At 50.6% G+C, this 23,528-nt stretch overlaps 1 protein-coding gene across 3 annotated transcripts in view; it reads left to right on the top strand.

Annotated features, from left to right (window-relative positions):
- Positions 1–15,846, top strand: part of NGEF (neuronal guanine nucleotide exchange factor) — a 122,459-nt gene extending 106,613 nt beyond the window's left edge. For all 3 annotated transcript variants that reach the window (XM_045031089.1, XM_045031091.1, XM_045031090.1), the window contains 6 exons: positions 3,556–3,645; positions 5,072–5,235; positions 6,369–6,524; positions 10,420–10,499; positions 11,714–11,818; positions 12,483–15,846. In XM_045031089.1, the coding sequence (XP_044887024.1) occupies positions 3,556–3,645; positions 5,072–5,235; positions 6,369–6,524; positions 10,420–10,499; positions 11,714–11,818; positions 12,483–12,655 (768 nt within the window). In that variant the 3' untranslated portion in view covers positions 12,656–15,846. The remainder of the gene's footprint in view (positions 1–3,555; positions 3,646–5,071; positions 5,236–6,368; positions 6,525–10,419; positions 10,500–11,713; positions 11,819–12,482) is intronic.
- The last annotated feature ends 7,682 nt before the right edge of the window (positions 15,847–23,528 follow it).

The following is a 23,528-nucleotide window of genomic DNA, read 5'->3' as shown; positions in this document are numbered from 1 at the left end:
TTGTGATACATTTTTAATTGCTTGACAGCCCTGATAAAAACCAACAAGAAAAGCCTGTATAAGGCTTTCAGATTTGGCCTGGAATGGTCCAGGAAGCAGACTGACTGAAGATCCTTCAAGATAAATCGAAGGCAAAGATCTCTAAAGCTGACACTGATGTTTTGGAATACTTCATATGGCTATTTTTTTGCATGCTGCCTTCCAATGAGTGTGATGGCCAGTAGTTTTCAGATCACACCTTGAAGCTGTTGCTCAGAAGTCTGAGGAGGCCTGCTACTGTAGTTGGCTACAAGGATGGCTAAATTTATCATTTAAATAGATGATCATTGCTATACCTGCCTGTCAATGACTGTCAGACCTGGTCCATTTTATAGATCCCTGTAGCCTGGTGGCCTGCTTGTACATTTTTAAGTTGGGGTATGAGGCTAACTCTCATTTATCTATAATTAGGTATATATTGTTATGACAGAGCTCACTGTGTGGCGTTGTTATATATAATCTTACAAGCAGCAAAGAACCCTGTGGCACCCTATAGACTAACAGACGTTTTGCAGCATGAGCTTTCGTGGGTGAATACCCACTTCTTCGGATGCAAGTAGTGGAAATTTCCAGGGGCAGGTATATATAAGCAAGCAAGAAGCAAGCTAGAGATAACGAGGTTAGATCAATCAGGGAGGATGAGGCCCTGTTCTAGCAGTTGAGGTGTGAAAACCAAGGGAGGAGAAACTGGTTCTGTATTTGGCAAGCCATTCACAGTCTTTGTTTAATCCTGAGCTGATGGTGTCAAATTTGCAGATGAACTGGAGCTCAGCAGTTTCTCTTTGAAGTCTGGTCCTAAAGTTTTTTTGCTGCAGGATGGCCACCTTAAGATCTGCTATTGTGTGGCCAGGGAGGTTGAAGTGTTCTCCTACAGGTTTTTGTATATTGCCATTCCTAATGTCTGATTTGTGTCCATTTATCCTTTTCCTTAGAGACTGTCCAGTTTGGCCGATGTACATAGCAGAGGGGCATTGCTGGCATATATTACATTGGTGGATGTGCAAGTGAATGAACCGGTGATGGTGTGGCTGATCTGGTTAGGTCCTGTGATGGTGTTGCTGGTGTAGATATGTGGGCAGAGTTGGCATCGAGGTTTGTTGCATGGATTGGTTCCTGAGTTAGAGTTACTATGGTCTTGAGAATGCTTGGTGGAGATTTTCTAGGTGTTGGTCTCTGTATCTGTATACAACCGTATCTGCTCTAATCCCGCAGACAGAGACCAACACCTAGAAAATCTCCACCAAGCATTCTCAAGACTACAGTATCCACACGAGGAAATAAGGAAACAGATCAGCAGAGCCAGACGTGTACCCAGAAGCCTCCTACTGCAAGACAAACCCAAGAAAGAAACCAACAGGACTCCACTGGCCATCACATACAGTCCCCAGCTAAAACCCCTCCAACGCATCATCAGGGATCTACAACTCATCCTGGACAATGATCCCACACTTTCACAGGCCTTGGGTGGCAGGCCAGTCCTCGCCCACAGACAACCTGCCAACCTGAAGCATATTCTCACCAGCAACTGCACACCGCACCATAGTAACTCTAGCTCAGGAACCAATCCATGCAACAAACCTCGATGCCAACTCTGCCCACATATCTACACCAGCAACACCATCACAGGACCTAACCAGATCAGCCACACCATCACCGGTTCATTCACTTGCACATCCACCAATGTAATATATGCCATCATATGCCAGCAATGCCCATCTGCTATGTACATCGGCCAAACTGGACAGTCTCTAAGGAAAAAGATAAATGGACACAAATCAGACATTAGGAATGGCAATATACAAAAACCTGTAGGAGAACACTTCAACCTCCCTAGCCACACAATAGCAGATCTTAAGGTGGCCATCCTGCAGCAAAAAAACTTTAGGACCAGACTTCAAAGAGAAACTGCTGAGCTCCAGTTCATCTGCAAATTTGACACCATCAGCTCAGGATTAAACAAAGACTGTGAATGGCTTGCCAATTACAGAACCAGTTTCTCCTTCCTTGGTTTTCACACCTCAACTGCTAGAACAGGGCCTCATCCTCCCTGATTGATCTAACCTCGTTATCTCTAGCTTGCTTCTTGCTTGCTTATATATACCTGCCCCTGGAAATTTCCACTACTTGCATCCGAAGAAGTGGGTATTCACCCACGAAAGCTCATGCTGCAAAACGTCTGTTAGTCTATAAGGTGCCACAGGATTCTTTGCTGCTTCTACAGAACCAGACTAACACGGCTACCCCTCTGATAATCTTACCAGTTCTTTTTCTTAGCATGTGAGAAAGTTTTTAGTCGTTGATTTTCTGATTAATTTTCTATGGGGGGGCTGTGACAAGCTACAAGAGAGTTTGCTCTCCACCTTAATATCTCTGTTCTTGAGATAGACTTGCTCCCTGTGAACTGAGTATTGGTGTTTGGGCTAAGATCCCTTGAAGAGGTTATTGTCTGCAAGCTGTTTTGTGAACACATCTGTTCTAGTGTAAACAAACATGTTGCTCTAAGAATATACAGACTTCTGAATTACTGATTTCTCTTCCAACAGGGAGTTTCAGCTCCCTCCCCAACATCTGCTATTTCTTGACAGAGGGCGAACAATATCTTATTGAAATTAATACTTGCCTTCCTTCTCCTCCATATGAAGATGGTACTTCATGTATACTTTCTGGGTTGAATGTACAGGAAGAAGAGAGGTGATTTGTAGCACTGTAGGATTTGGGAAATACAGTTTGATTATAGCTGTTGTACCTGCTAGAGACCAGAATATCGGCATAACAATGGAGTCAGTATCTGAATATAGTTTAGATAAGTGCCATATGACCCTTAAATATAAATCCTTCCTAATATTATATCCTTTTTGTTAATCTTTAAGTGATTTTTTAGTGATGGTGAAAAGAACTAACTTGACAGCACCAAAGCTGGATCAGTATTTATTAGTGAGTTCAGTTAACGGTCAGTTTACACCAAAAATTCTCTTAGTGTCATGTATTGCTATAGAATCTGCATACAGGATGATCCTTTTCTATGTATGCATCATTGGTTCTCTAATTCCCACAACCAATGGACATTCAACTAAGAACAGAGGTTTCTACAAAGCTCTATGTTAACTGCACTTATCAGTATTATGCATTTAGAGAAACCTATATAGAGAAGGAATTTTATCATAGTCATTTGTATTCTTTTAAGGCCCAATCCAACTCCCATTGAACTCAATGGAAAAACTTTCACTATGAAAGCTGGATTGGGTCTTTAATGTTACTTTTTCACTTTTGTAATACGTAAAAATGTTGTTGTTGTTCTACGTGAAAGTTTTGTGAAATTAAAAAAACCCATGCTAATGAGTGCTAGTTAATATCTCCTTTTTTCCATTATTATAATACCTACACTGTGGTGCTCACCTATGTAGAAAGATCATGTTATACACCAACACTTGCTAAGTAACCCATGGGAGGAGAGCGCTGTAGCATGGAGTAGACATCAGTTTGGAATCAGACCTTTAGATTGTTCTCTTTTCCCAGGTGGTGAAGGCATGTAACGAAGGTGTCAGGAAGATGAGCCGAACAGAGCAGATGATTAGCATCCAGAAGAAATTAGAGTTTAAGATCAAGGTATAAGTACAGACTGGTAACCCCTGCAGAGATAGAACAGATAGCATGTGGGTATTGCAGACACCCAGAATATGAGGAACATAGTGACCAATTGTGAACATTATGGTTTGTGACTTGCCCAGTATCACATAATGGCTCAGTGGCAGAGGTAGGGATAGAATCCAGTTCTCCAGTGCAGCATTCCACTGTGTTAACCATGAGACCATCCACTCTCTTCCTGTTGTCCCATGCCTCATCCACAACAGACTTTCCAAGTTCTGCAACAAATGAGGCAGGGGTTCTGCAGACAACAGCCTCATTTGCTACACAACCCTAAGGCAGGTCAATCCTGTGCACTGACTCAGGCAGGGGTCCTGTGCAAAAAGTAGTATGTGATCATGTAATTTAAGACCGTATCATCATGCATACACATAAGGGGACTGAATCAAAAGTTTCACAGGCAACCTTAATTCTGGCATTTCCTGACTATTTAGTGCTTCACTTTGTAACCATGGTGTCTTTTAGTGTAATTTTTTTGGATGTAATGTCTTAAATCTTTTTTTAAAAAAATACCGAAAGAGAAATTCCATCCCATGAAACTATATTGATCCCCAACTTGGGACATCAGCAGGGTCTGGACTTTCACATCCACAGCACAGACCTTTATTGCTTGAGCTAATGCAATACCTTGAAGTGGTCATCAGCAGTTATTCTCTGTTTGGACTGGTCACTGTGGGGAGTAGGGGGAAGGAGTTACTTTGCCAGTGGGTTTCACAGCTATTTGCTGACAGCAAAGAAATGTAGAGACTCAGGATTCATGGGCTTAATTCCAGGTTCTGTTGGGCCACTCTAGTGGTTAAACCCTACTGCCCCTGTGCCCATAGCCTATCACCCTTTGCTCCTATCTATTCCACCCCAGTTCCTGCTCCCCTCCCCATCTGCTTCTATCCACCCCATCCCCACCCCCCACTCAATCCTCAGGCTCCTTTCCCACACTGCTGCCCCCGGTTCCTGTGCCTCCTCCCCCCCTCCGACTCCTGCAGTCCCCACTTCCCGATCCCCCCCACTTTATCTTTGCATTCTCTGGTAGCTGTTTCCTCTCTCTCTCTCCACACTACCTGGTTGCCAGCACTTTTAAGTACTAAGGCTGCGTTCCCTGTTATCGGAGCCATGTATACCTCTCCTCACGGTATAGGTCTTGTTCCACCTCCTCACACTCTGAGGTTTATCTGCATTTCTAGTGAAGTAAGGAGCATATGTTACTTATCCTGTAAGGGTTACATAGGATGAAAGGGACCTCCTGAGTTGTTGAGTCCAAGGCCCTGCTACCGTAGCCAACCCCATCATGTAATCCCGTTCATAAACTTATCAAGATGCATCTTAAAACTAGTTAGGTTGTTTGCAGATCCTGCTCTTCTGATCTTTGCTGTCTCTCTCTTCCATGTAGTCTGTGCCCATCATCTCTCACTCCCGTTGGCTGTTAAAGCAAGGGGAATTGCAGCAAATGAATGGCCCAAAGACATCACGCACGCTCCGCACCAAGAAACTCTTTAGAGAAATCTACTTGTTCCTTTTCAATGACCTGCTGGTACTCTGCAGGCAGATTCCTGGGTGAGTTTGGGATGTGGCCAACACCTGGATGTGTGTTATAAGCACCCCTCCCCCCTTGGTTCATCCAACCAGCTCTTGCTTAACTTGTGCATGGATTCTTGTCCTATAATTGACCAGATTATGTCTGAAATATGGCAGTACAGAGTCCTGTATCAGAGGCACCATTTCCAGAGGGGCTATCTGAAGATTTCTCCTTTGTCTGAATATTTACACTGCCTCTTCTGCAAACTCTGGATGTTGGGGCTGCATTCCCATACACAATTTGACCTTTGTGTTACTTAAAATTTCAGGCCAGATCTCCGCTGATGTAAATCAGCATAGCTCCATTGACTTCAGTGGTGCTAAACTGAGCTATAGCAGCTAAAGATCCGACTCTAGAATGTTTGGCTTGCTACTATAAAGTAATTCCTGGCTGATTACCAGTCTGAAGAATATTGTAGTTTAAGCAAGTTAAACCTCTAGTGAAATAAGTTCTGTCTGATGGGCTGGGAGTGTCTGATCAGCAGGGAGGTGTGTAAACCAATGTGTGAGGCAAGGGATTGTATCAAGTACAGTGCACACCATCTAGGGAGAGAAAGCTGCCTCAGCTAGGAGTATAGCATTTATGATAGAGAAATATTACAACACAAACTAGATGCCAGAGAACAAAAAGTTTGACATTAAAAAGACTTACTGGTAAGGAGTCTGTCTATCCAGTAAAGCATTTCTAATATGCACTTCGTCAGTGTCAGCCAGGTGCCCAGTACTACTTTACTTGCATAGCACTTTCCAACCAAGAACACAGAAGAATTTACAAACATTAGTGATATAAACCTCTCATCTTAGCTTTCCTGGGAGAAAACGTTATTTACATTTTACAGCTGGGAACTGGGACACAGATTAGGTGACTTTCTTAAGGTCATACAAAGTTTGTGGCTGAGCCAGAAATAGAATCTAGGTCTCTTGATTTTCAGTCTTGTGCTTTAGCCCTCAGACCATCCATCCTCACTCTAGCTAGGTGGTGTCTCTTCCCCTCACCAGCCAAGAATTTGCTCTCTGTATCATGCCTCTCTCAGAATTTGGTATTGTTAAAGGCAAACTGCTCCCAGACTGACTGACTGAGCTTTCCTGACCCCTTTGCTTACCTCTCTCAGCGACAAGTACCAGGTATTTGACTCAGCACCGCGAGGGCTTCTCCGGGTAGAGGAGTTAGAAGATCAGGGACAGAGTTTGGCCAATGTCTTCATCCTGAGGCTTCTGGAGAACACGGATGATCGGGAGGTCAGCTACATGCTCAAGGCATCATCCCAGTGAGTATGAAACACTGTCATCCCATTAGCAACCTGCATTACTATTCCCCTGAACCCTCAAAAGTGTAGTGTCCAATCTGCCACGGTCACCAGTCTGGCATCTACCTCCTCACCAGCTGGTCTTATTGAATTCCTATCTATGGGAATACCTTGCTATACCAAGCTGAGCTGAGTCCACCCAGTGCACAACCCTTCCTCTTCCTCCTGATATAACTTCTCAACACAAGACAGAGCTTTCGGGGTGGGGGGTGGGGGTCGGCTATAAAACTAGATGAGTTTCCTTCCTGTACAAGTGTATTTACGGCATCCTTGTGTAACACGCTGATTTCTAGGTAGGTCAAGACTCAATTAAGATTTGAAAGGAAATTATATGTCTGGTTTGCAAATCTCTCAGCACACATATCCAGATGGTAATTTAAATTAGCAGTACACATGCAGTACATTTATACAAGCACAGCTTGATGTGGATCACTAGGATTCAAACCAAAAATCTAGCATTTTGCCGGTAACTTATCCCCCTAGCTGTGCACAGTCCCTGTGGTATGGAGCAGTTACTGTAAAGATAAAGGCAGGAGTCCCAGTTCTGTTCATGAGTGTTAAACTCTCTTCTATGGCTGGCCCCAATTCTGATGGCAGCCCTCGCGCTGCTCAGTAGTCTTGAATTCCACTGTGCCGAAGTCTCCCTGGATACCATTTTCTGTCTGATTCTGTGGTTTTTACTTCAAGATCCAACAAGCTCAGACTGGGCAAATGATTCAACACCACTAACACTGGGCTGATTGTTTCAGATGCCTGGGGTCTGGTTTCCAGACTCGCCTCAATCCAGTCTCTTATTGCACCCACAGTTTTGCAGGCCTAGATAATTATAGATGTGTCCACTTAGCCAATATTTACGTCTACATGACATTTGCACCCTAAATTGGGGAAGCAGAAGAGGAGACTGGGGTTTAAAAACCCTGCCATTGAACAGTAATTGGAAGAGATTTTCAACCATGGCCTCAGTCCTGCAGCGAGCCGCCCACACACACATTGCAGGATCAGCGTGACGAGAGAGTAACGTGCATTGTGACTGCTCCCACCCACCTGCAAACTCTGCTATTCAGGGTGATTAACAGATTTGCTGTACCTGAAAATAGGGATGTTGGGCATCTGAAAGCTACACACCACAAATAAGCACTTAGGGCAAAGGCAACCCTTGCTTATCACAGCTAGCATTGTGCTGATTACAGTATGCTTTGGCAGAGAAGCACTAGCATACTGAGCTCCTATTTTCAGTCACTTATACCTCTGTGGAAAAGGCCAATCTCAGCATTATTTCAGTTACCATAATTGAACATGTGGCCCCTTCTGAGCTTCTAAGTTCCCAGTCAATGCACTTCACAATATTACCTGAGCTTATTAGGTCACACATTCAAACACTGACCTACAGATAGAAGTGATCACACTTTCCAATCAGCACATCAGCACCTCTCCTTTTTTGTTTTTGTCAGTGGTTTTTCCCAGAGAAACTTCAGCATAATTAAATGCAAGGTTTTAGATTACTGGTAAGCTATAGTGCTGATTTCAAATCCAGAGAAGCCAGGACATTTAAATTTCTCACCTCTCCCAGTACCCGTAGCTTTTATGCAAGACAAAGTTAAAACCATACCATTTTGAGCTCAGTACAGAACTTTGAAGATCCAAAATATAACTACCCGGTAGTTAGTCTCCAAGCAGAGCTGCCACATTCCGAGTAGCTCTTCCAGTGGCAAGTATCCTGGGTGAGTTAAAGTGGAACTCGACAGGTTTTTGTGGAATTTGCCACCATCTCCTCCAGCTGGCTGGCTGTGGCTCAGTGGCTGGAGTTGGGGTTGGGAGGTAAGTCAGGTGTGAGAGAAGAACTCAGCAGTGGAAGAGATGCAGAACGAAGGCAGGTCCCAGCAGTTTGTGCGGGGAGGAAGGGGATGGGCAGTCACTGATGGGGAGTGTGAGGAGGGCACTAATCAGGGGAGGGAATGGCTGATGCAGGCAGCTGGAAGAGCCATGAAAGCCAGTGTGAGATGGCTGGATTGCGCAGTAGATAGAGAGGTGGTAGATGGAGGCCTCCCTCACACAAGGCCCCTGCAGCGTGACGTGATGTGCCTGCCCCTGCAGCACGGATTATCCCAGAAAGTCACCAGTTCAGCTTGTGTGTGACATTCTAACCAGTGTGTGGGAGATGACGACTCAGGGAAAATGCCAGAGTGTCACACAGATGAGTGATGCTTGACAGACATGGCTAAGACCTGACATGCAGAGATTGGATAGCACACTAATTTCAGGTTGCTGCTTGCACACGGAGAGGGGGTGTGTGCACGCACGCACAGGCAGCAGGAGAAGCAGCCACAGAAAAGGGGCAGGGAAACTATTCTAAGAGGATCAGAGGAGTCAGAGTAACAGAACTGAGAAAGAGATAAAGGGAAGGACTTAAGGGAGGTGCAGACTAGGAGCAGAGTTGGAGAGGGAACCACACAGTACAGAGAGAATGGAGGGAGGCAGGGAAGGAAGGGCTCTGACAACTGGGAGGGAGGAGAGAAATCCCAGAGGCGATGCTTTCTGCTCACCTGCTGGAAATGAGGAAGAGAAGAGGGAACAAACCTGCCCAGTGACTTTGGGAAGGGCTGAATGGGAAGCCAACGGTTTCTCACGCAATCTGAGCCTGTGGGGAAAGGGTGTGCACCTTCCCTCTCTCAACAGCAGATCAAGCAAGGCATGAGGGAAAGCCTATCCTTAGAGCTCCAGGAGGACACCCTATGGGGAGAAGAAAAAATAGCTGGAAAGGAAAGTAGAGGGCTGAATATGTTACACCTGCTGTGACCCCAGGTCAGCAACCTGGGAGGAGCACTGTACTAGATCTAGCTTGCCAATTAGGTTACTGTCCATGCAGTTGCCCATATTTATTGCTACTGCAGCAAGTCATCTGTGTAGGGATCCATATAGATTCTACATTATCCTAGGACAGAGGTGGGAAAACTACGGCCCGCGGGCCTGTCCTGCCCAGCCCCGGAGCTCCCGGCCAGGGAGGCTAGCCCCTGGTCCCTCCTCCGCAGCCACGCCACCGCACGGGGAGCTCTCTAGCCTGCCGCTCCTGCCGGGCTGCGCAGCTTGCGCCTGCCCACCTCCCAGGCTTTCCAGTAAGCGAGTCCTGCCGCTCTGAGTGGCATGGTAGGGGGAGCAGGGGCGTTGGATAAGGGGCAAGGAGTCCTGGGGGGCAGTCAGGGGACAGGGAGCGGTTGGATAGGCGTGGGAATCCCGGGGGGGGGAGGGGGAGCTGTCAGGGCAGGCGTGTGGATAGGGGTGGAGGCAGTCAGGGGACAGGGAGCAGGGAGGGTTGGATAGGGGACTGGGTCCCAGGAGGGCGTGGTCAGGGGACAAGGAGCAGAGGGGGTTGGATGGGTTGAGGGCTCTGAGGGGGACAGTCAGGGGGCAGGAAGTGGGAGGGGACAGATGGGGGGCGGAGGCCAGGCTGTTTGGGGAGATACAGCCTTCCCTACCCGGCCCTCCATACAGTTTCGCAACCCTGCTGTGGTCCTCAGGCCAAAAAGTTTGCCCACCCATGTCCTAAGAGAAACAGAGTCAAGTAAAATGCAGGGAGAGAGAGGGGAATCATTCAGAGCTCCTCCAATTTATTAATAGTGACCAGGCTGACCTTCAAATAGCTGCTTGTCCAGCTACCGATGAGACACTCTTACTGTGTCCCAGCTGCCCAGAGAGGGGATCTCTGTTTCTAGCAGAGAAAGGAAAAAAAGTTGGAGCTGGCAAAGAGGGAAAGCTGGGAATGTAGGCCTGGCAATCAAAGCTGGTTGGGAGAGTAACACTGTGCTGCAACCAGATGATTGCGCCCTCATAGTTGTGTTCTGTTTTGCTCTGGTCACAGAAGTGAGATGAAGCGCTGGATGATCTCGCTGGCCCCAAATCGGAGAACCAAGTTTGTTTCATTCACATCCAGGCTCCTGGGTAAGAGATGCAGCAGAGATGGAGGGAGGGAGAGATGGTTATATAACTTGCAGTGTGTCATACTCTTCTTCAGAGATCCCTGCCTGGGCCATCTGAAATGCTGGTTGCATCGCAAATGCTGCAACTGATGTTGCATCCCTCAAGGACTCCCCCCTCTTCCCCACACAGGATCTTGCCAGCACTCTGAGTGCGATTGACAAGATCAGCCTCTTTCCTCTCTGTGCCTGGCATTAAGGTTTCTCCCCTGCTCTCCACCTCCAACCCCTCCCCCTGCTCCAGTGGTCCCTTTCCTTTCTCCTGCCCCCCTTCACTCCACCGAATCATTCTCACCAGATCACACTAGACATGAAAAACAATGTTAAATCTTAAACTACCGCCTTCCCACCCACTGCCTCCCATTTGCTTAGAGTGTATCTACACTTACATTTTAGCCAGAGCATTAACACAACTGTAAACTGGTCTGGGCAGAGCAGGCTGCCACAACAGAAGCCCTTTACCACAAGTGTGTGCGTTCCAAGGCTGTAAAAAAAGCACACACCATAAAGGTGTCCACTCTAGCTATGGCCTGTGTCTTTTGCTGGTAGGCCCAGAGCCTCATCATGACTCCCATGGAACTGTTCACAGAGCTGCTGGCCACCTGATTGGGCCTTGTGGGGTAGCCTGCTTGGGTTACCCCTAGCCTTCCCCACACTGAAATTAACTCTCAGCCAGGGCCTCTGCACCTTCTCATTGAGCCCTTTATAGCACTGGAGCCAGCCCACTTCTAGCAGCCTACTGCAGCGTTCCCAGCTCAAAGGACCGTCTGGCACAGGCACAGCCCTGTAGATCCAGGCAGCAGGTGTGTCACCAACCCCGCATTGTGTGGGATAACACCCTGGGAGCATAAAGGAACCAGGGATAGTATGATACAGTAATATCTGTTTCTAACTTTACATGATCCATTTCTCATGTACCTGGTACCTTAGAAGCCTCTTCCCCCATATTGCTCTATCTAAGGGTTTGTCTGCACTTAAAAGGCTGCACCAGGAGGGCTTCTCCTGTCGGTGTAGATAATCCACCTCCCCGAGCGTGCTGGATTTTCCACACCCCAAGTGATGTAATTATACAAAAGTTGCTCGCTCAGACCAGCCTACACCATTTTATACTGTACAGTAGTCACAGGACTCTGGGGCAGCTGGATTACTTTGTCCCTCTCTCTCCCTTCCCATTGTCAGATTGCCCCCAGGTGCAGTGTGTCCATCCATATGTGGCTCAGCAACCAGATGAGCTGTCCCTGGAGCTGGCAGATGTTCTTAACATCCTGGACAAGACAGATGACGGTAAGAGCGATGTGGCTCCAGGCATCCCTAAAATCACTCATCACAAGGGCAACAGAGCTGTCCCTTGGACAGGCTGCTTTTGAACACAGAGGGAGGTTCCTCTAGATAAAAAAAAGTGCCCTTGTTGGACAACCTGGGGTTCCCTGAATGGTTGTTACTCCCTGTCTCTCATGGGACATCAGCATCAGAGGACAGACCCCTAGGGACAGTGACCCTGTAGGCAACAGCAGAGTTTAGCTGTCATTGGGACTAAACATCAGCTAAGGCCCTCGTTCCTGTACCTTGCACTCCCTCTTCTGGCTGAGAAGTGCAGCTACGTCCTGTCCCTGCTTTGGGTCTCTGTACTGATGTAGCCAGGAATGGTTAGCGAAGAGGTAGCATCTGCTTTTCACTCACATCTGCTTTTTAGCCAGTTTTGCAACTAGAATACAAGGTCAGGTGACCTGTCAGTCAGTGGCTCAGAAGGGATTAGAGCCCAGGCTTTTCCTGGTTTCTTAATCCTTACCTGTATCTGCTAAGCCACCAGTATGTCTCAAGGGCAGTAATTGAACCCAAGCCCTCCAAAGCATAGCCCTGGTGGCTCGCTCTCACTCGTACTCATTCCTGCACTTGGGCATTCTAGTCCTGTTGACTTGTCCTGCTACATGTTTTCCCTGCTCCTCAGGTTGGATTTTTGGGGAGCGTCTTCATGACCAGGAAAGGGGCTGGTTCCCCAGCTCTATGGGGGAGGAGATTCTGAACCCCAAGATCCGATCGCAGAACCTAAAAGAGTGTTTCCGGGTCCACAAGTCGGATGACAGTCAGCGGAGGAAGCTGGGCAGCAGGAATCGCCAATGACCCCTGGTCTCCCCAAGCCCTGGAGCACAAGGAATATCTAATGGCTTATGGAGAGAGATGGAGGTGGTGACTTATGCAGACTGAGAGAATGAGGTGGTGGTGCTGGTACTATGAGCCAGGGTACAGGGCCTGGTCTTAACATGCTGGTCAGACCCACTCCTACACAAATAGACTTTGCTCTGTTTACTAAGTTCTTCCCTCCACATTTTGTATTCCTCTGGAGACCAACCCAAGGAAGAGGAGAGGCCACTTGTCTAAAGCTCAAGGAACTATTCAATGTAATGGATTGCCAGTTGTGCTGCCAACCCCAAAGAGTGCCAAGTGCTCCCCTGTGCAGTGAGGAGCTACTGGACAAGACCACACCAGAGCCACCCAGGAGGTTGACCACAGCTGTAACATACCAGCTGGTCATATATAAGGGTTGCTTCAGTTGCTTTTCTAGTTTAAGTGGATAGACTCAGCTGGGCTGGGGAACAGTTCTACCTTACATACCATAGAAAACTCTCTCAGTCTCCTAGCTACCCCCTTGCTGAGAGATTCCATTGTAGGAATGGGTTTGTGCCACCCCACAACATAGTTCTGTGCATACACACTATAGCTGAAACCATTTACCTCTTCCAGTAGGCACCTGGCAATTAACATAATGGCAATAGGGGCTTTTTGTGGAGCACATGGTGCTTTTCTGAGTCAGAGCACTTAGAAGAACCTCTAAGTTTGGCAGCACCCCTGTGAGTTAGGTTACTTTAAGTCCCCATTTTATAGGTGGGGAAATTGAGGCAGAGAAGTTGTCTCCCCTGAAATCACAAAGGGAGACTGTGCCAGAGCTGAGAATAGAATTCAGGACTTCTGATGCCCGATTCCCAGTCCTGTTTTTGGTCTGCTGGGCCCACTGCTCCCCCCATACTGGTCTTTGAGCCCAGTTCTAGGCAAATGCACTAACAAATTAAAGCAACAGCACCACACCCTGCTTTTCAGCACCCCTAACTCTTTACTCACTATATTCCTACACGCCGATGGCTCAACCCCCAGGGGGTACCAAATGCAAGGTTCTCTGTGCACAGAACAGCAACAGAGGGTATCATCCACCTGCTGCCACAAGCAGGCTGTGAGGGGAACACATGATGGACTTCACTCTAACTGCACTAACAGATGAAAGCACAGGCAAGACCATAGCACCAGTACATGGGGTTTCTTTGCCAGAGTGCACAGCACACATTCAGAGAGAGAGCAGATAGGGTCAAAGGAACTATGAGGCCACTGAGTTTGCACATCAGCTGACAAACCATTACACACGGATGATATTCTAGCAGAGCCAGAGGCTTCAAATGTAGGCCATTTCCCAGCATGTTTGTAAATTTGCAGGACTTTGCTCAATCCATTGTCAGTTCCTATTTGGAATGTAATGTAAACTGACTATTTCCACAAATCTCTACCACATTCCCAGACAGCTCCGTGGGCTGTGGAGTGTTTCCAAAGGGAGGGGCTGCACTCAGCCATCCGGCTCATGCAGAGGCAGCCCAGCAGCAGTCGGCCCATCTCTAACAAGGAGAACTCAAGCAAAATAGCTGAAGTTGGCCAGGAAGTTAGAGGACATTGTACTAAAGCTATGTGAGGGCCTGCACATCCTCTCTAAACCCAGCTAACCAGCTGTGTGCATGAACTGTATGTACAGTATTGATGCCTCCATGTATATAGGAAAGTCCTTAGTAGCCAGAAGGACAAGGGAATCATTTCCTTATATAATGCAACTCAGCATTGCATGAAACACAGGGCAAGGGATCAAGTGCTTCAGCAGGGAACTGAGAACGGACAGTGGTTGGAAACTGACGCTGAATAAGCATCCTAACAACAAATGGCTATTGGGCCGGCTCTGCTGTAAGCGGTTCCAGAGCGGCCCCTTCTCTGAGTGGCCCTTTGTTAGCTACAAAAAGGACAGCTGACCCAAAGCCTTTATTTGCATGAACATAAATCAGGGAATTTAAATTATTCAGCATCTTTCTGTGATGCAGGAAAGCAGAGTCTTCCAGGCATTTTTTGACACTCAGTGCTGCTTTTGATCTCTGTGCGTTCCCCTACTAGCCTTGCTTAACACCCCACTCTCCACACTCAGATTGGGCAGTATCATGTCAGTGTGGCTGTGGTCAAAAGAGGTGTGTAAAACTAGCACCTTCTTACTAAGCTGATAGATGAGTCACCACTATGTGCTTTAGACCCTATCTACATTAGGCATATTTGCACTGGTGTCACACTACAATTGATGCAGTCAATTACCGGCATAAACCCCACTTTACATCACTGCTGCATGCCTGCATCAGAGGCTCATGCCAGCGTGACTACATCGAGGTACTTTAGTGTAACTGTCTCTGCTGTAGACAGGCTCTTCATACAATGCAGTCTTTAGTATTGCAGCGCTAACACAGCTATGGGAGAGTGAGTGGGATTCAGTTGTAGCTTGCATATGAACAGAATTGTTAAGGTTCAAGTGCATGGAAATCTTTATTCAACTCCTAGATACTGCAGTGAGGAACACATCAGAAACAGCTGACAAATTCAGATCCTGCTCTCTTACACCTGAGAACATTCATAGTTACTTAAGTTAGACAAGTGCCTATAGGCATGTCGACACAGCAATTCAACCCCCGTGGCTGGTCCGGATCAGCTGACTCAGGTTTGGGCTGTGGGGCTGTAATATTGGTGTGTACAAGTTTCGGCTCTGGCTGGAGCCTCAGTTCTGGGACCCCTCGAGGGGGGCTGGTCCCAGAATCCAGCCAGAGCCTAATTGTCTACACAGCAATTTTTAGCCCTGCAGCTTAAGCCATCTGATCTGGGCCAGCCTTGGCTATGCCACAGATCTTGTATTCCAATGAGGGCAGAGCTCACCTCTCAGTATGGTTACTACTGGTGATATGTGAGCCAGAAGGACCTCAGCTTGACTGACAGATTCCAGCTTGGGTTTGTGGGGCTGGCAGTTAGAAAAACAATTGCCATTTGACTTGTAAATTGAGCATATTTTATCCAGAGATGCTATAAATACAAAGACCACAAATAAATTGTACAGTCACTTTTCTAAGTACAACCAGACTAAGCTCAGGGTCCAAGACTCATAGCAGCAGCTGTTTACAGGTAATTAGTTTAAAGTCAAAACACGGAAGCTCTTGCTATGAAAACTATTTCAGACAAATAGATACAAGCATATTCTTCTTCGAGTGATTGCTCCTATCCATTCCATTGTAGGTGTGCGCGCCGCGCGTGCACGGTTGTTCGGAACATTTTTAGCCTAGCAACTCCGGCGGGCCGGCTGGCGCCCCCTGGAGTGGCGCCGCCATGGCGGCGCATATATACCCCAGCCGGCCCGTCCGCTCCTCAGTTCCTTCTTTCCGCCCGTGACGGCTAGTAGGAACAGTGGAGTGATCTGCTCTCCTCCACAGCCTTAGCGTTCTCCGAATTCTTAGAGTATATAGTTATCATAGTTGTTAAGTTTGTTAATAGTTCTATAGTTAGTCCATAGTTAGTGTTACGATAGTCATTAGGGAATTAGAGGGGTTAGCCCTCTTCTTCCGCCCCGGTGCGGGCTTATGCCCGGACCGGCGGGTTTCAAGCCCTGCGCGGCTTGCCAGCGGTCTATGCCGGTGAGTGACCCGCACGACTCCTGCCTCCGCTGTCTTGGAGAGGCGCACCGGTCGGACAAGTGCCCCATTTGCGTCGCTTTCAGGCCTCGCACGAGGAAGGAGAGGGACTCAAGGTTGAAACAACTCCTCATGGAGTCAGCCCTCCAACCTCCGGCACCGGCGGCGCCAAAGACTGCCTCAGCTAGCAGCGCGCCGACCGCACCCAGCCGCCCCGGTGCCGATGATGCATCTCGGCACCCGGCACCGAAGACCCGGCACCGCTCCATCTCCCCGGGAAAGAAGCGCAAAGTGCCGAAGACGGTCTCGGACAAGCACAAGAGACCGTTAGCCCAGCCGCCTCCGACTGTAACGGTGCAGGCTGAGGCTGTGCACAAAACGTGCACCGTGCTGTCGACTCCGGCGCCGCAAGGCCCGTCGAGTCCGGCACCGCCCGGCTCCCCGGTACCTACCGAGGAGGAGCTGAGGCTGCCGTCCACGCCCGAGGCGTTCGCGACGGCAAGACATTTGATTGACTTGACCGCTGATGCAAGCGTTCAGCTGCCGGTGCCACCGGTGCGGACTCTCAAGTCTATGGGGAAGCCACTTATGATGCGCCCCCCGTCCCCGGGCCTCCGAGCTGATCGCAGCACCGCCGCCAGATCTCGGTCCCGATCTCGCTCACGGCACGGCGATCCACGTCGAGACGCACTCCCGACGACGTTCCAAGTCCCGGTCGCCGACTCGCCGGCACCGCACAAGGTCCGACTCCAGGCACCGCGAGAGGCGTCGAGAGTCACGAAGCCGCTCCAGGCGCCGCCGCACGCGGTCCAGATCCGCATCCCGGCACCGTCGGTCGAGCTCCCGGCACCGTCGCTCGCGCTCCCGACGCTGCAGGTCGAGCTCCCGGGCCGCCGGTCGAGCTCCCGGGCCCGAAGGTCAACCTCCAGGGGCCGTAGGTCGAGCTCCCGGCACCGCCGGTCGACCTCCCAGCACCGACCCGCGCGCAGGTCCCGTTCCCCGGCTACACCATGTGACGACCGGCACCGCCCGCCGAGTCGGCCCCCTGGCCATCAAGAGAGCCCTCAGTCGCGTCCCCTGAGGGCAGCGCCATTGACTTCCGGCCGGGGTCCCTCCCGCCAGAGCAGGGACCTCAGCAGTGGGGATTTTGGGTGCCTTGGGCCGAACATGAACTGGGTCCTCCCCTTCCGCCGCGACAGCCAGGCTCGGTGCGGTCGGCACCGGTAGCCACGGTCAGCAGGCCGCCTCCGTCCCCCACTCCACAGGCCGCCGCCCACGGCACGCACTTGGGCCATGAAACGCGGGCACCTATTCCCGCAGACACGGAGCAGGCACCGGAAGAAGTGCTACCCGGTCCTTCCTCATCCTCCTCCCCCGATGAGGCGGTGGCAGGGGCGGCACCGTCGGAACCTCCGCCGCTCGACATCAAGGCACACCAGGACCTTCTCAGAAGGGTAGCTAAGGCCATCAACCTACCCGTGGAAGAAGTCCAGGAGGTGGATGACCCCATCACAGACGTGGTGGGAGCGGAGGCCCCCGTGAGGGTAGCACTCCCCTTCATCCGGACAATACAAAAGAACAATGCCGCTATCTGGCAGTCGCCCTCCTCTGTCCCGCCTACGGCACGCGGAGTTGAGAGAAAGTATTCGGTCCCCCCGAGGGGATACGAATACCTTTATGTTCACCCGGCTCCGGACTCTCTCGTGGTCCATTCTGTTAATGACCGGGAGCGACACGGACAGCCCGCCGCTGCGCCAAAATCGAAAGAGTCCAAGCGCATGGACTTGTTAGGCCGGAAAATTTACTCAGCGGGCGGACTACAACTCCGCATCGCCAATCAAATGGCCCTGCTCTCAAGATATACATTTAACATCTTGGGCTGCCTAGGGAAATTTACAGAGCTCACCGCAGGATTCCCGCCGAGAATTCTCGGCGCTGCTGGAGGAAGGAAAGCTGGCTTCCCGTACCTTGATCAAGGCAGCGGTAGATGCAGCGGACTCGGGGGCCAGGACCATAGCATCAGGGGTAACCATGCGTCGCATTGCATGGCTTCAGTCCTCTACTCTGCCGCCGGAGGTCCAATACACGCTCCAGGACCTTCCTTTTGAGACGCAGGGTCTATTCTCAGAAAAAACTGATACTCGCATTCAGACCCTAAAGGACGGCAGAGTGGCGATCCGCACATTAGGGATGCACACGCCGGCCACCCAGAGGCGCTCCTTCCGGCGTCAACCTTATCGGCCCTATCAGTACAACAGACCTCGTCCGCCTAACAATCGTCGCTCAGGCCGCAGACCATCGGCGGGCGGCGTAACCAAGCCCAGGGATCGTCCAAGGCCCCTCAAGGCCCAAAGACGCCCTTTTGATGGGACGCCCGAGGGCCGCCAACCTCTCTCCAATCAGGATCCACCCCTTCTGTTTTCCGATCGCCTTTCCCACTTCCTACAGGCGTGGTCATCTGTAACATCGGACAGCTGGGTCCTCAGCACTGTCCAATACGGCTACCGCCTACAGTTCATCTCGCCCCCTCCCTCCCACCCACCCTCCCTGTCCCTCTTCAGGGACCCCTCTCACGAGCAAGTCCTCTTACAGGAGGTCCAATCTCTGTTGAGCGTGGGTGCCATCGAGGAGGTGCCTCCCAGCAGGCGGGGCAGGGGATTCTATTCCAGATACTTCCTCATCCCCAAGGCGAAAGGAGGCCTTCGTCCTATCTTAGACCTCCGGGAGCTCAACAGATACCTGTGCAAGCTCAAGTTCCGAATGGTAACCTTGGGGTCCATTATCCCGTCCTTGGATCCGGGAGACTGGTTTGCTGCCCTCGACATGAGGGATGCCTACTTTCATGTGGCAATCTACCCCCCCCACAGACGCTTCCTGCGCTTCATGGTCAACGGAGCTCATTACCAGTTCACAGTGCTCCCCTTCGGCCTCTCCACCGCGCCGAGGGTATTCACCAAGTGCATGGCGGTCGTCGCCGCAGCCCTCCGCCGTCGTCGCATCCACGTCTACCCATATCTCGACGACTGGCTTATTCGGGCCACTCCCACGAGCTGGTGGCGCATCAGGTGACCGAGATTCTACATCTGTTCCGGTCTCTCGGCCTGCTGGTCAATACCGAGAAGTCCCTCTTAGTTCCAGCACAAAGAGTGGAGTTTATAGGAGCGGTCCTGGACTCCAATCTGGCCAGAGCGTGCCTCCCTCGTACTCGGCACGAGACGTTGGCCTCCCTCATTCGGGCACTGCAGGCCTTTCCGACGACGACGGTACGATCCTGCCTCCGCCTCCTGGGGCACATGGCAGCGGCCACATTTGTGACCGCACACGCCAGGCTGCGCGTCGCCCTCATCGCGATCCCCTAGACATGGTGGTAACGGTGGCAAGGCCCGCTCTCCAGACGCTCACCTGGTGGCTGGACCCGGAAACGGTATGCGAGGGAGTTCCGTTCCGCCCACCTCGTCCGTCGATCACCCTGACGACGGACGCCTCGGCACTCGGCTGGGGGGCTCACGTAGGAGACCAGCACACCCAGGGTCTCTGGTCACCCCAGGAGCTCTCCCTCCATATCAACGTCCGGGAGCTCAGAGCCATCCGCTTAGCTTGTCTCGCCTTTCGGGCTCACCTGCAGAACCGCTGCGTAGCGGTCTACACGGACAACACCACAGCCATGTTTTATGTCAACAAGCAGGGCGGAGCACGGTCCTCCCCACTTTGCAACGAGGCATTGCTCCTCTGGGACTTCTGTGTAGCCCACTCGATTTTTCTGCCAGGAGCGCAGAACACGTTGGCCGACCGCCTGAGCAGGTCCTTCGCCTCTCACGAGTGGTCCCTTCGCCCAGATGTCGCTTATTCCATCTTCCAGAGGTGGGCTTTCCCCAGATAGACCTCTTTGCCTCACGGACCAACCGCAAATGCCACAGGTTCTGCTCCTTCCAAGGTCAAGCTCCAGGCTCCCTCTCGGATGCGTTTCTCCTGTCATGGACAGAGCCTCTTCTCTACGCGTTTCCTCCGTTTCCGCTTGTCCACCGAGTGTTACTCAAGATCCGAAGAGACAGCGCCCGCATCATACTCGTCGCTCCGGCCTGGCCGAGGCAGCACTGGTATACCCTGCTGCTCGAGCTGTCGGTTCGGGAACCCATTCCCCTTCCGCTGTGGCCGGACCTCATAACCCAGGACCTCGGCAGGCTTCGTCACCCGAACCTACAATCGCTACATCTTACAGCTTGGTTCCTGAGTGGTTGACCGACGCAGAGAGACATTGCTCCGCAGCGGTGCAGCGAGTTCTGCTCGAAAGCAGGAAACCTTCAACGCGAACTACTTACCTCGCCAAGTGGAAGCGCTTTGCCCTCTGGTGCGACCAGAGAGGTATCAACCCTTTCTCGGCCCCCATCCAAACTGTCCTCGACTACCTTTGGTACCTGAAAGGTCAAGGTCTTGCAATCTCGTCCCTCAGGGTGCACCTGGCAGCGCTGTCAGCATTTCGACCAGCTATAGGAGGTCGCTCTATGTTCTCCAACCCGATGGTATCAAGATTCCTTAAAGGGCTAGACCGTCTCTACCCGCAGGTGCATCCTCCTGCTCCGACATGGGATCTGAACCTGGTCCTCGCCCAGCTCATGGGCCCACCTTTCGAGCCCCTCGCTACGTGCTCTCTCCTCCACCTTACCTGGAAGGTGGCCTTCCTCGTGGCAATCACTTCCGCCAGACGGGTCTCAGAGCTCCGCGCCCTCACGGCGGGTCCCCCGTATACCGTCTTTCACGGGGACAAGGTGCAGCTACGACCACATCCGGCCTTCCTCCCCAAGGTGGTGTCGGCCTTCCATCTCAACCAGGAGATCTTCCTCCCGGTCTTCTTCCCGAAGCCGCATGCCTCGCCTCGGGAACAACAGCTGCATACCCTTGACGTCCGCAGAGCACTCGCGTTCTACATTGACCGTACGAAGCCCTTTCGGCGTTCGACCCAGCTGTTTGTGGCAATAGCCGACCGCATGAAAGGCGAGCCAGTTTCCTCGCAGCGGATTTCTTCCTGGGTGACGTCCTGCATCAGAACGTGTTACGAGCTTGCTCGCGTACCCCCGTGCCGACTCACCGCACACTCGACGAGGGCACACGCCTCATCGGCCGCTTTCCTGGCCCATGTCCCCATCCAGGACATCTGTAGAGCGGCCACCTGGTCTTCTGTCCACACCTTCGCCTCCCACTACGCGTTGGTGCAGCAATCTCGAGACGACGCAGCCTTCGGCTCTGCGGTATTACACTCCGCCACGTCTCATTCCGACCCCACCGCCTAAGGTAAGGCTTGGGAATCACCTACAATGGAATGGATAGGAGCAATCACTCGAAGAAGAAAAGACGGTTACTCACCTGTAGTAACTGGTGTTCTTCGAGATGTGTTGCTCCTATCCATTCCAGACCCGCCCTCCTTCCCCACTGTCGGAATAGCCGGCAAGAAGGAACTGAGGAGCGGACGGGCCGGCTGGGGTATATATGCGCCGCCATGGCGGCGCCACTCCAGGGGGCGCCAGCCGGCCCGCCGGAGTTGCTAGGCTAAAAATGTTCCGAACAACCGTGCACGCGCGGCGCGCACACCTACAATGGAATGGATAGGAGCAACACATCTCGAAGAACACCAGTTACTACAGGTGAGTAACCGTCTTTTACAGATCATTCAGCCTTGCCCAAATTGTCATGAACATTTCCTAGCCCTGGCTGGGACAAAAATGCCTGGGACAAAAATGATTTTTACAATGAAAAACGAAGATACTGTAGTCACCAATTAAAAAATTACTTGTCCTAGGCTAGGGGGCAATGAATTTTACCTGGCTGAGCTCATTCAATGGCCAACTTTGGAGGAGAGGGGTTTCCAGTCCTTCACTGGCCTTTGCCCTCTATCTCAGAACCCTTGGACTTATGCCAACAGCTATGTCACTTTATAGTGGTTTTTGGGACTCTTGACTGTCACACTTGGTACATTCTATTCAGCCACTGAATCAGGTTTGTTCTATGTACATTTTTAACCTCCTCCATTCCAGACACACAGTCCAAGATGTGTCAGTTTCAGGTGGTCTAATGCTATCGATGGGCTCAGTCTGTGAAACGTGAGTGCAGGTTTGAGATCCCAGGTCATTATCAGGCTGCCTGAGTGGACTGAAAAGAACTCTTGTTGTTGTTGTTTTTCTTGTGGTGAAAATACAGCTGACTGTGCCAGCAACTTCCAAAGCCTGGCCCTGTTTGCGTTTTTCATTTTCTCATCCAGACTGTGACCATCACCACCATTTTCCTCCCCCATCATGCTCATGTGACTCAGCGCATAGCCAGAATGGAGTCAGTTCCGTTCCCCTTCCTAGCTCTGTCCCAGCCTCATGAACATGTTCGTGAGTGGAAGCAGTAAAGACCTAAAGCAATACTGAGCCTTTCAGGTCAAGTGCTGGTTCACATCTGGATCCAGGCACCAGGGACAGTTAATACCAGTTGACAGTTGTTTGATGGCCTAGGTTTAAGAAGTTAGACTGCTTAGCTCAGCTGACAGATGGCCACATAACAAGTCACACCATTCACATGCGACATAGAGACCTGTAGATCAGGAGTAACAAGAGCGTCTGTGGGTCAGTGTTGGTGCATGCAAGAGGCTGCTCGCATTGACCATCCCATGCCATTTTCATGGAGTGAGGATTTCAGTTCTTACTTCTAGCAACTCAACACCTTTCCCAGTAAACAGCAACTGCTGCTTATCTGACATTCATACAGCACTACAGTCTGCCCCAGCAATCATTACCCTGGGGGTCAGGTGCTGCCCATTAAAAAACACCTCACTAAGGGTATGTCTATACTACAGTGCTATGGCATCGCAGCTGTAGCACAGATGCTTCCTACAACAAAAGGGATTTTTCCATCAAAGGTCATTAATGGACCTCTGAGGGCCATTCTTCTGTTGGACCTAGTTACACCTACACTGGAGGTTAGAGTAACCTAATTGTGTGACACAGGGTGCAAAATTTTCCAGAGCCCTGAGCAATGTAAGTGGAAATAAATGTTCCTATTTAAGTGATGGGCAGTGAGAGCGGTTGCTGGTGGGACAGTCTCAGAGTTCAGCTTCTAACAGAGACATCCATTGTCTCAGGCAATTGCCTGCCTAGTCTCATGCTGCTGTCATCACCCTCTCTTGCACCTTTGGATGCGAGAGCCCTTTCGATATGGTCTCATACTGAGAATAGAAAACACCGAAGGTCCTGTTCAGATCTCTGACAGGC

This window comes from Mauremys mutica, chromosome 9, assembly GCF_020497125.1.
Source record: "Mauremys mutica isolate MM-2020 ecotype Southern chromosome 9, ASM2049712v1, whole genome shotgun sequence".
Lineage (NCBI taxonomy): Eukaryota > Metazoa > Chordata > Testudines > Geoemydidae > Mauremys > Mauremys mutica.
The sequence above is the reverse complement of the archived record's forward strand: the minus strand, read 5'-3'. Positions and strand labels throughout refer to the sequence as shown.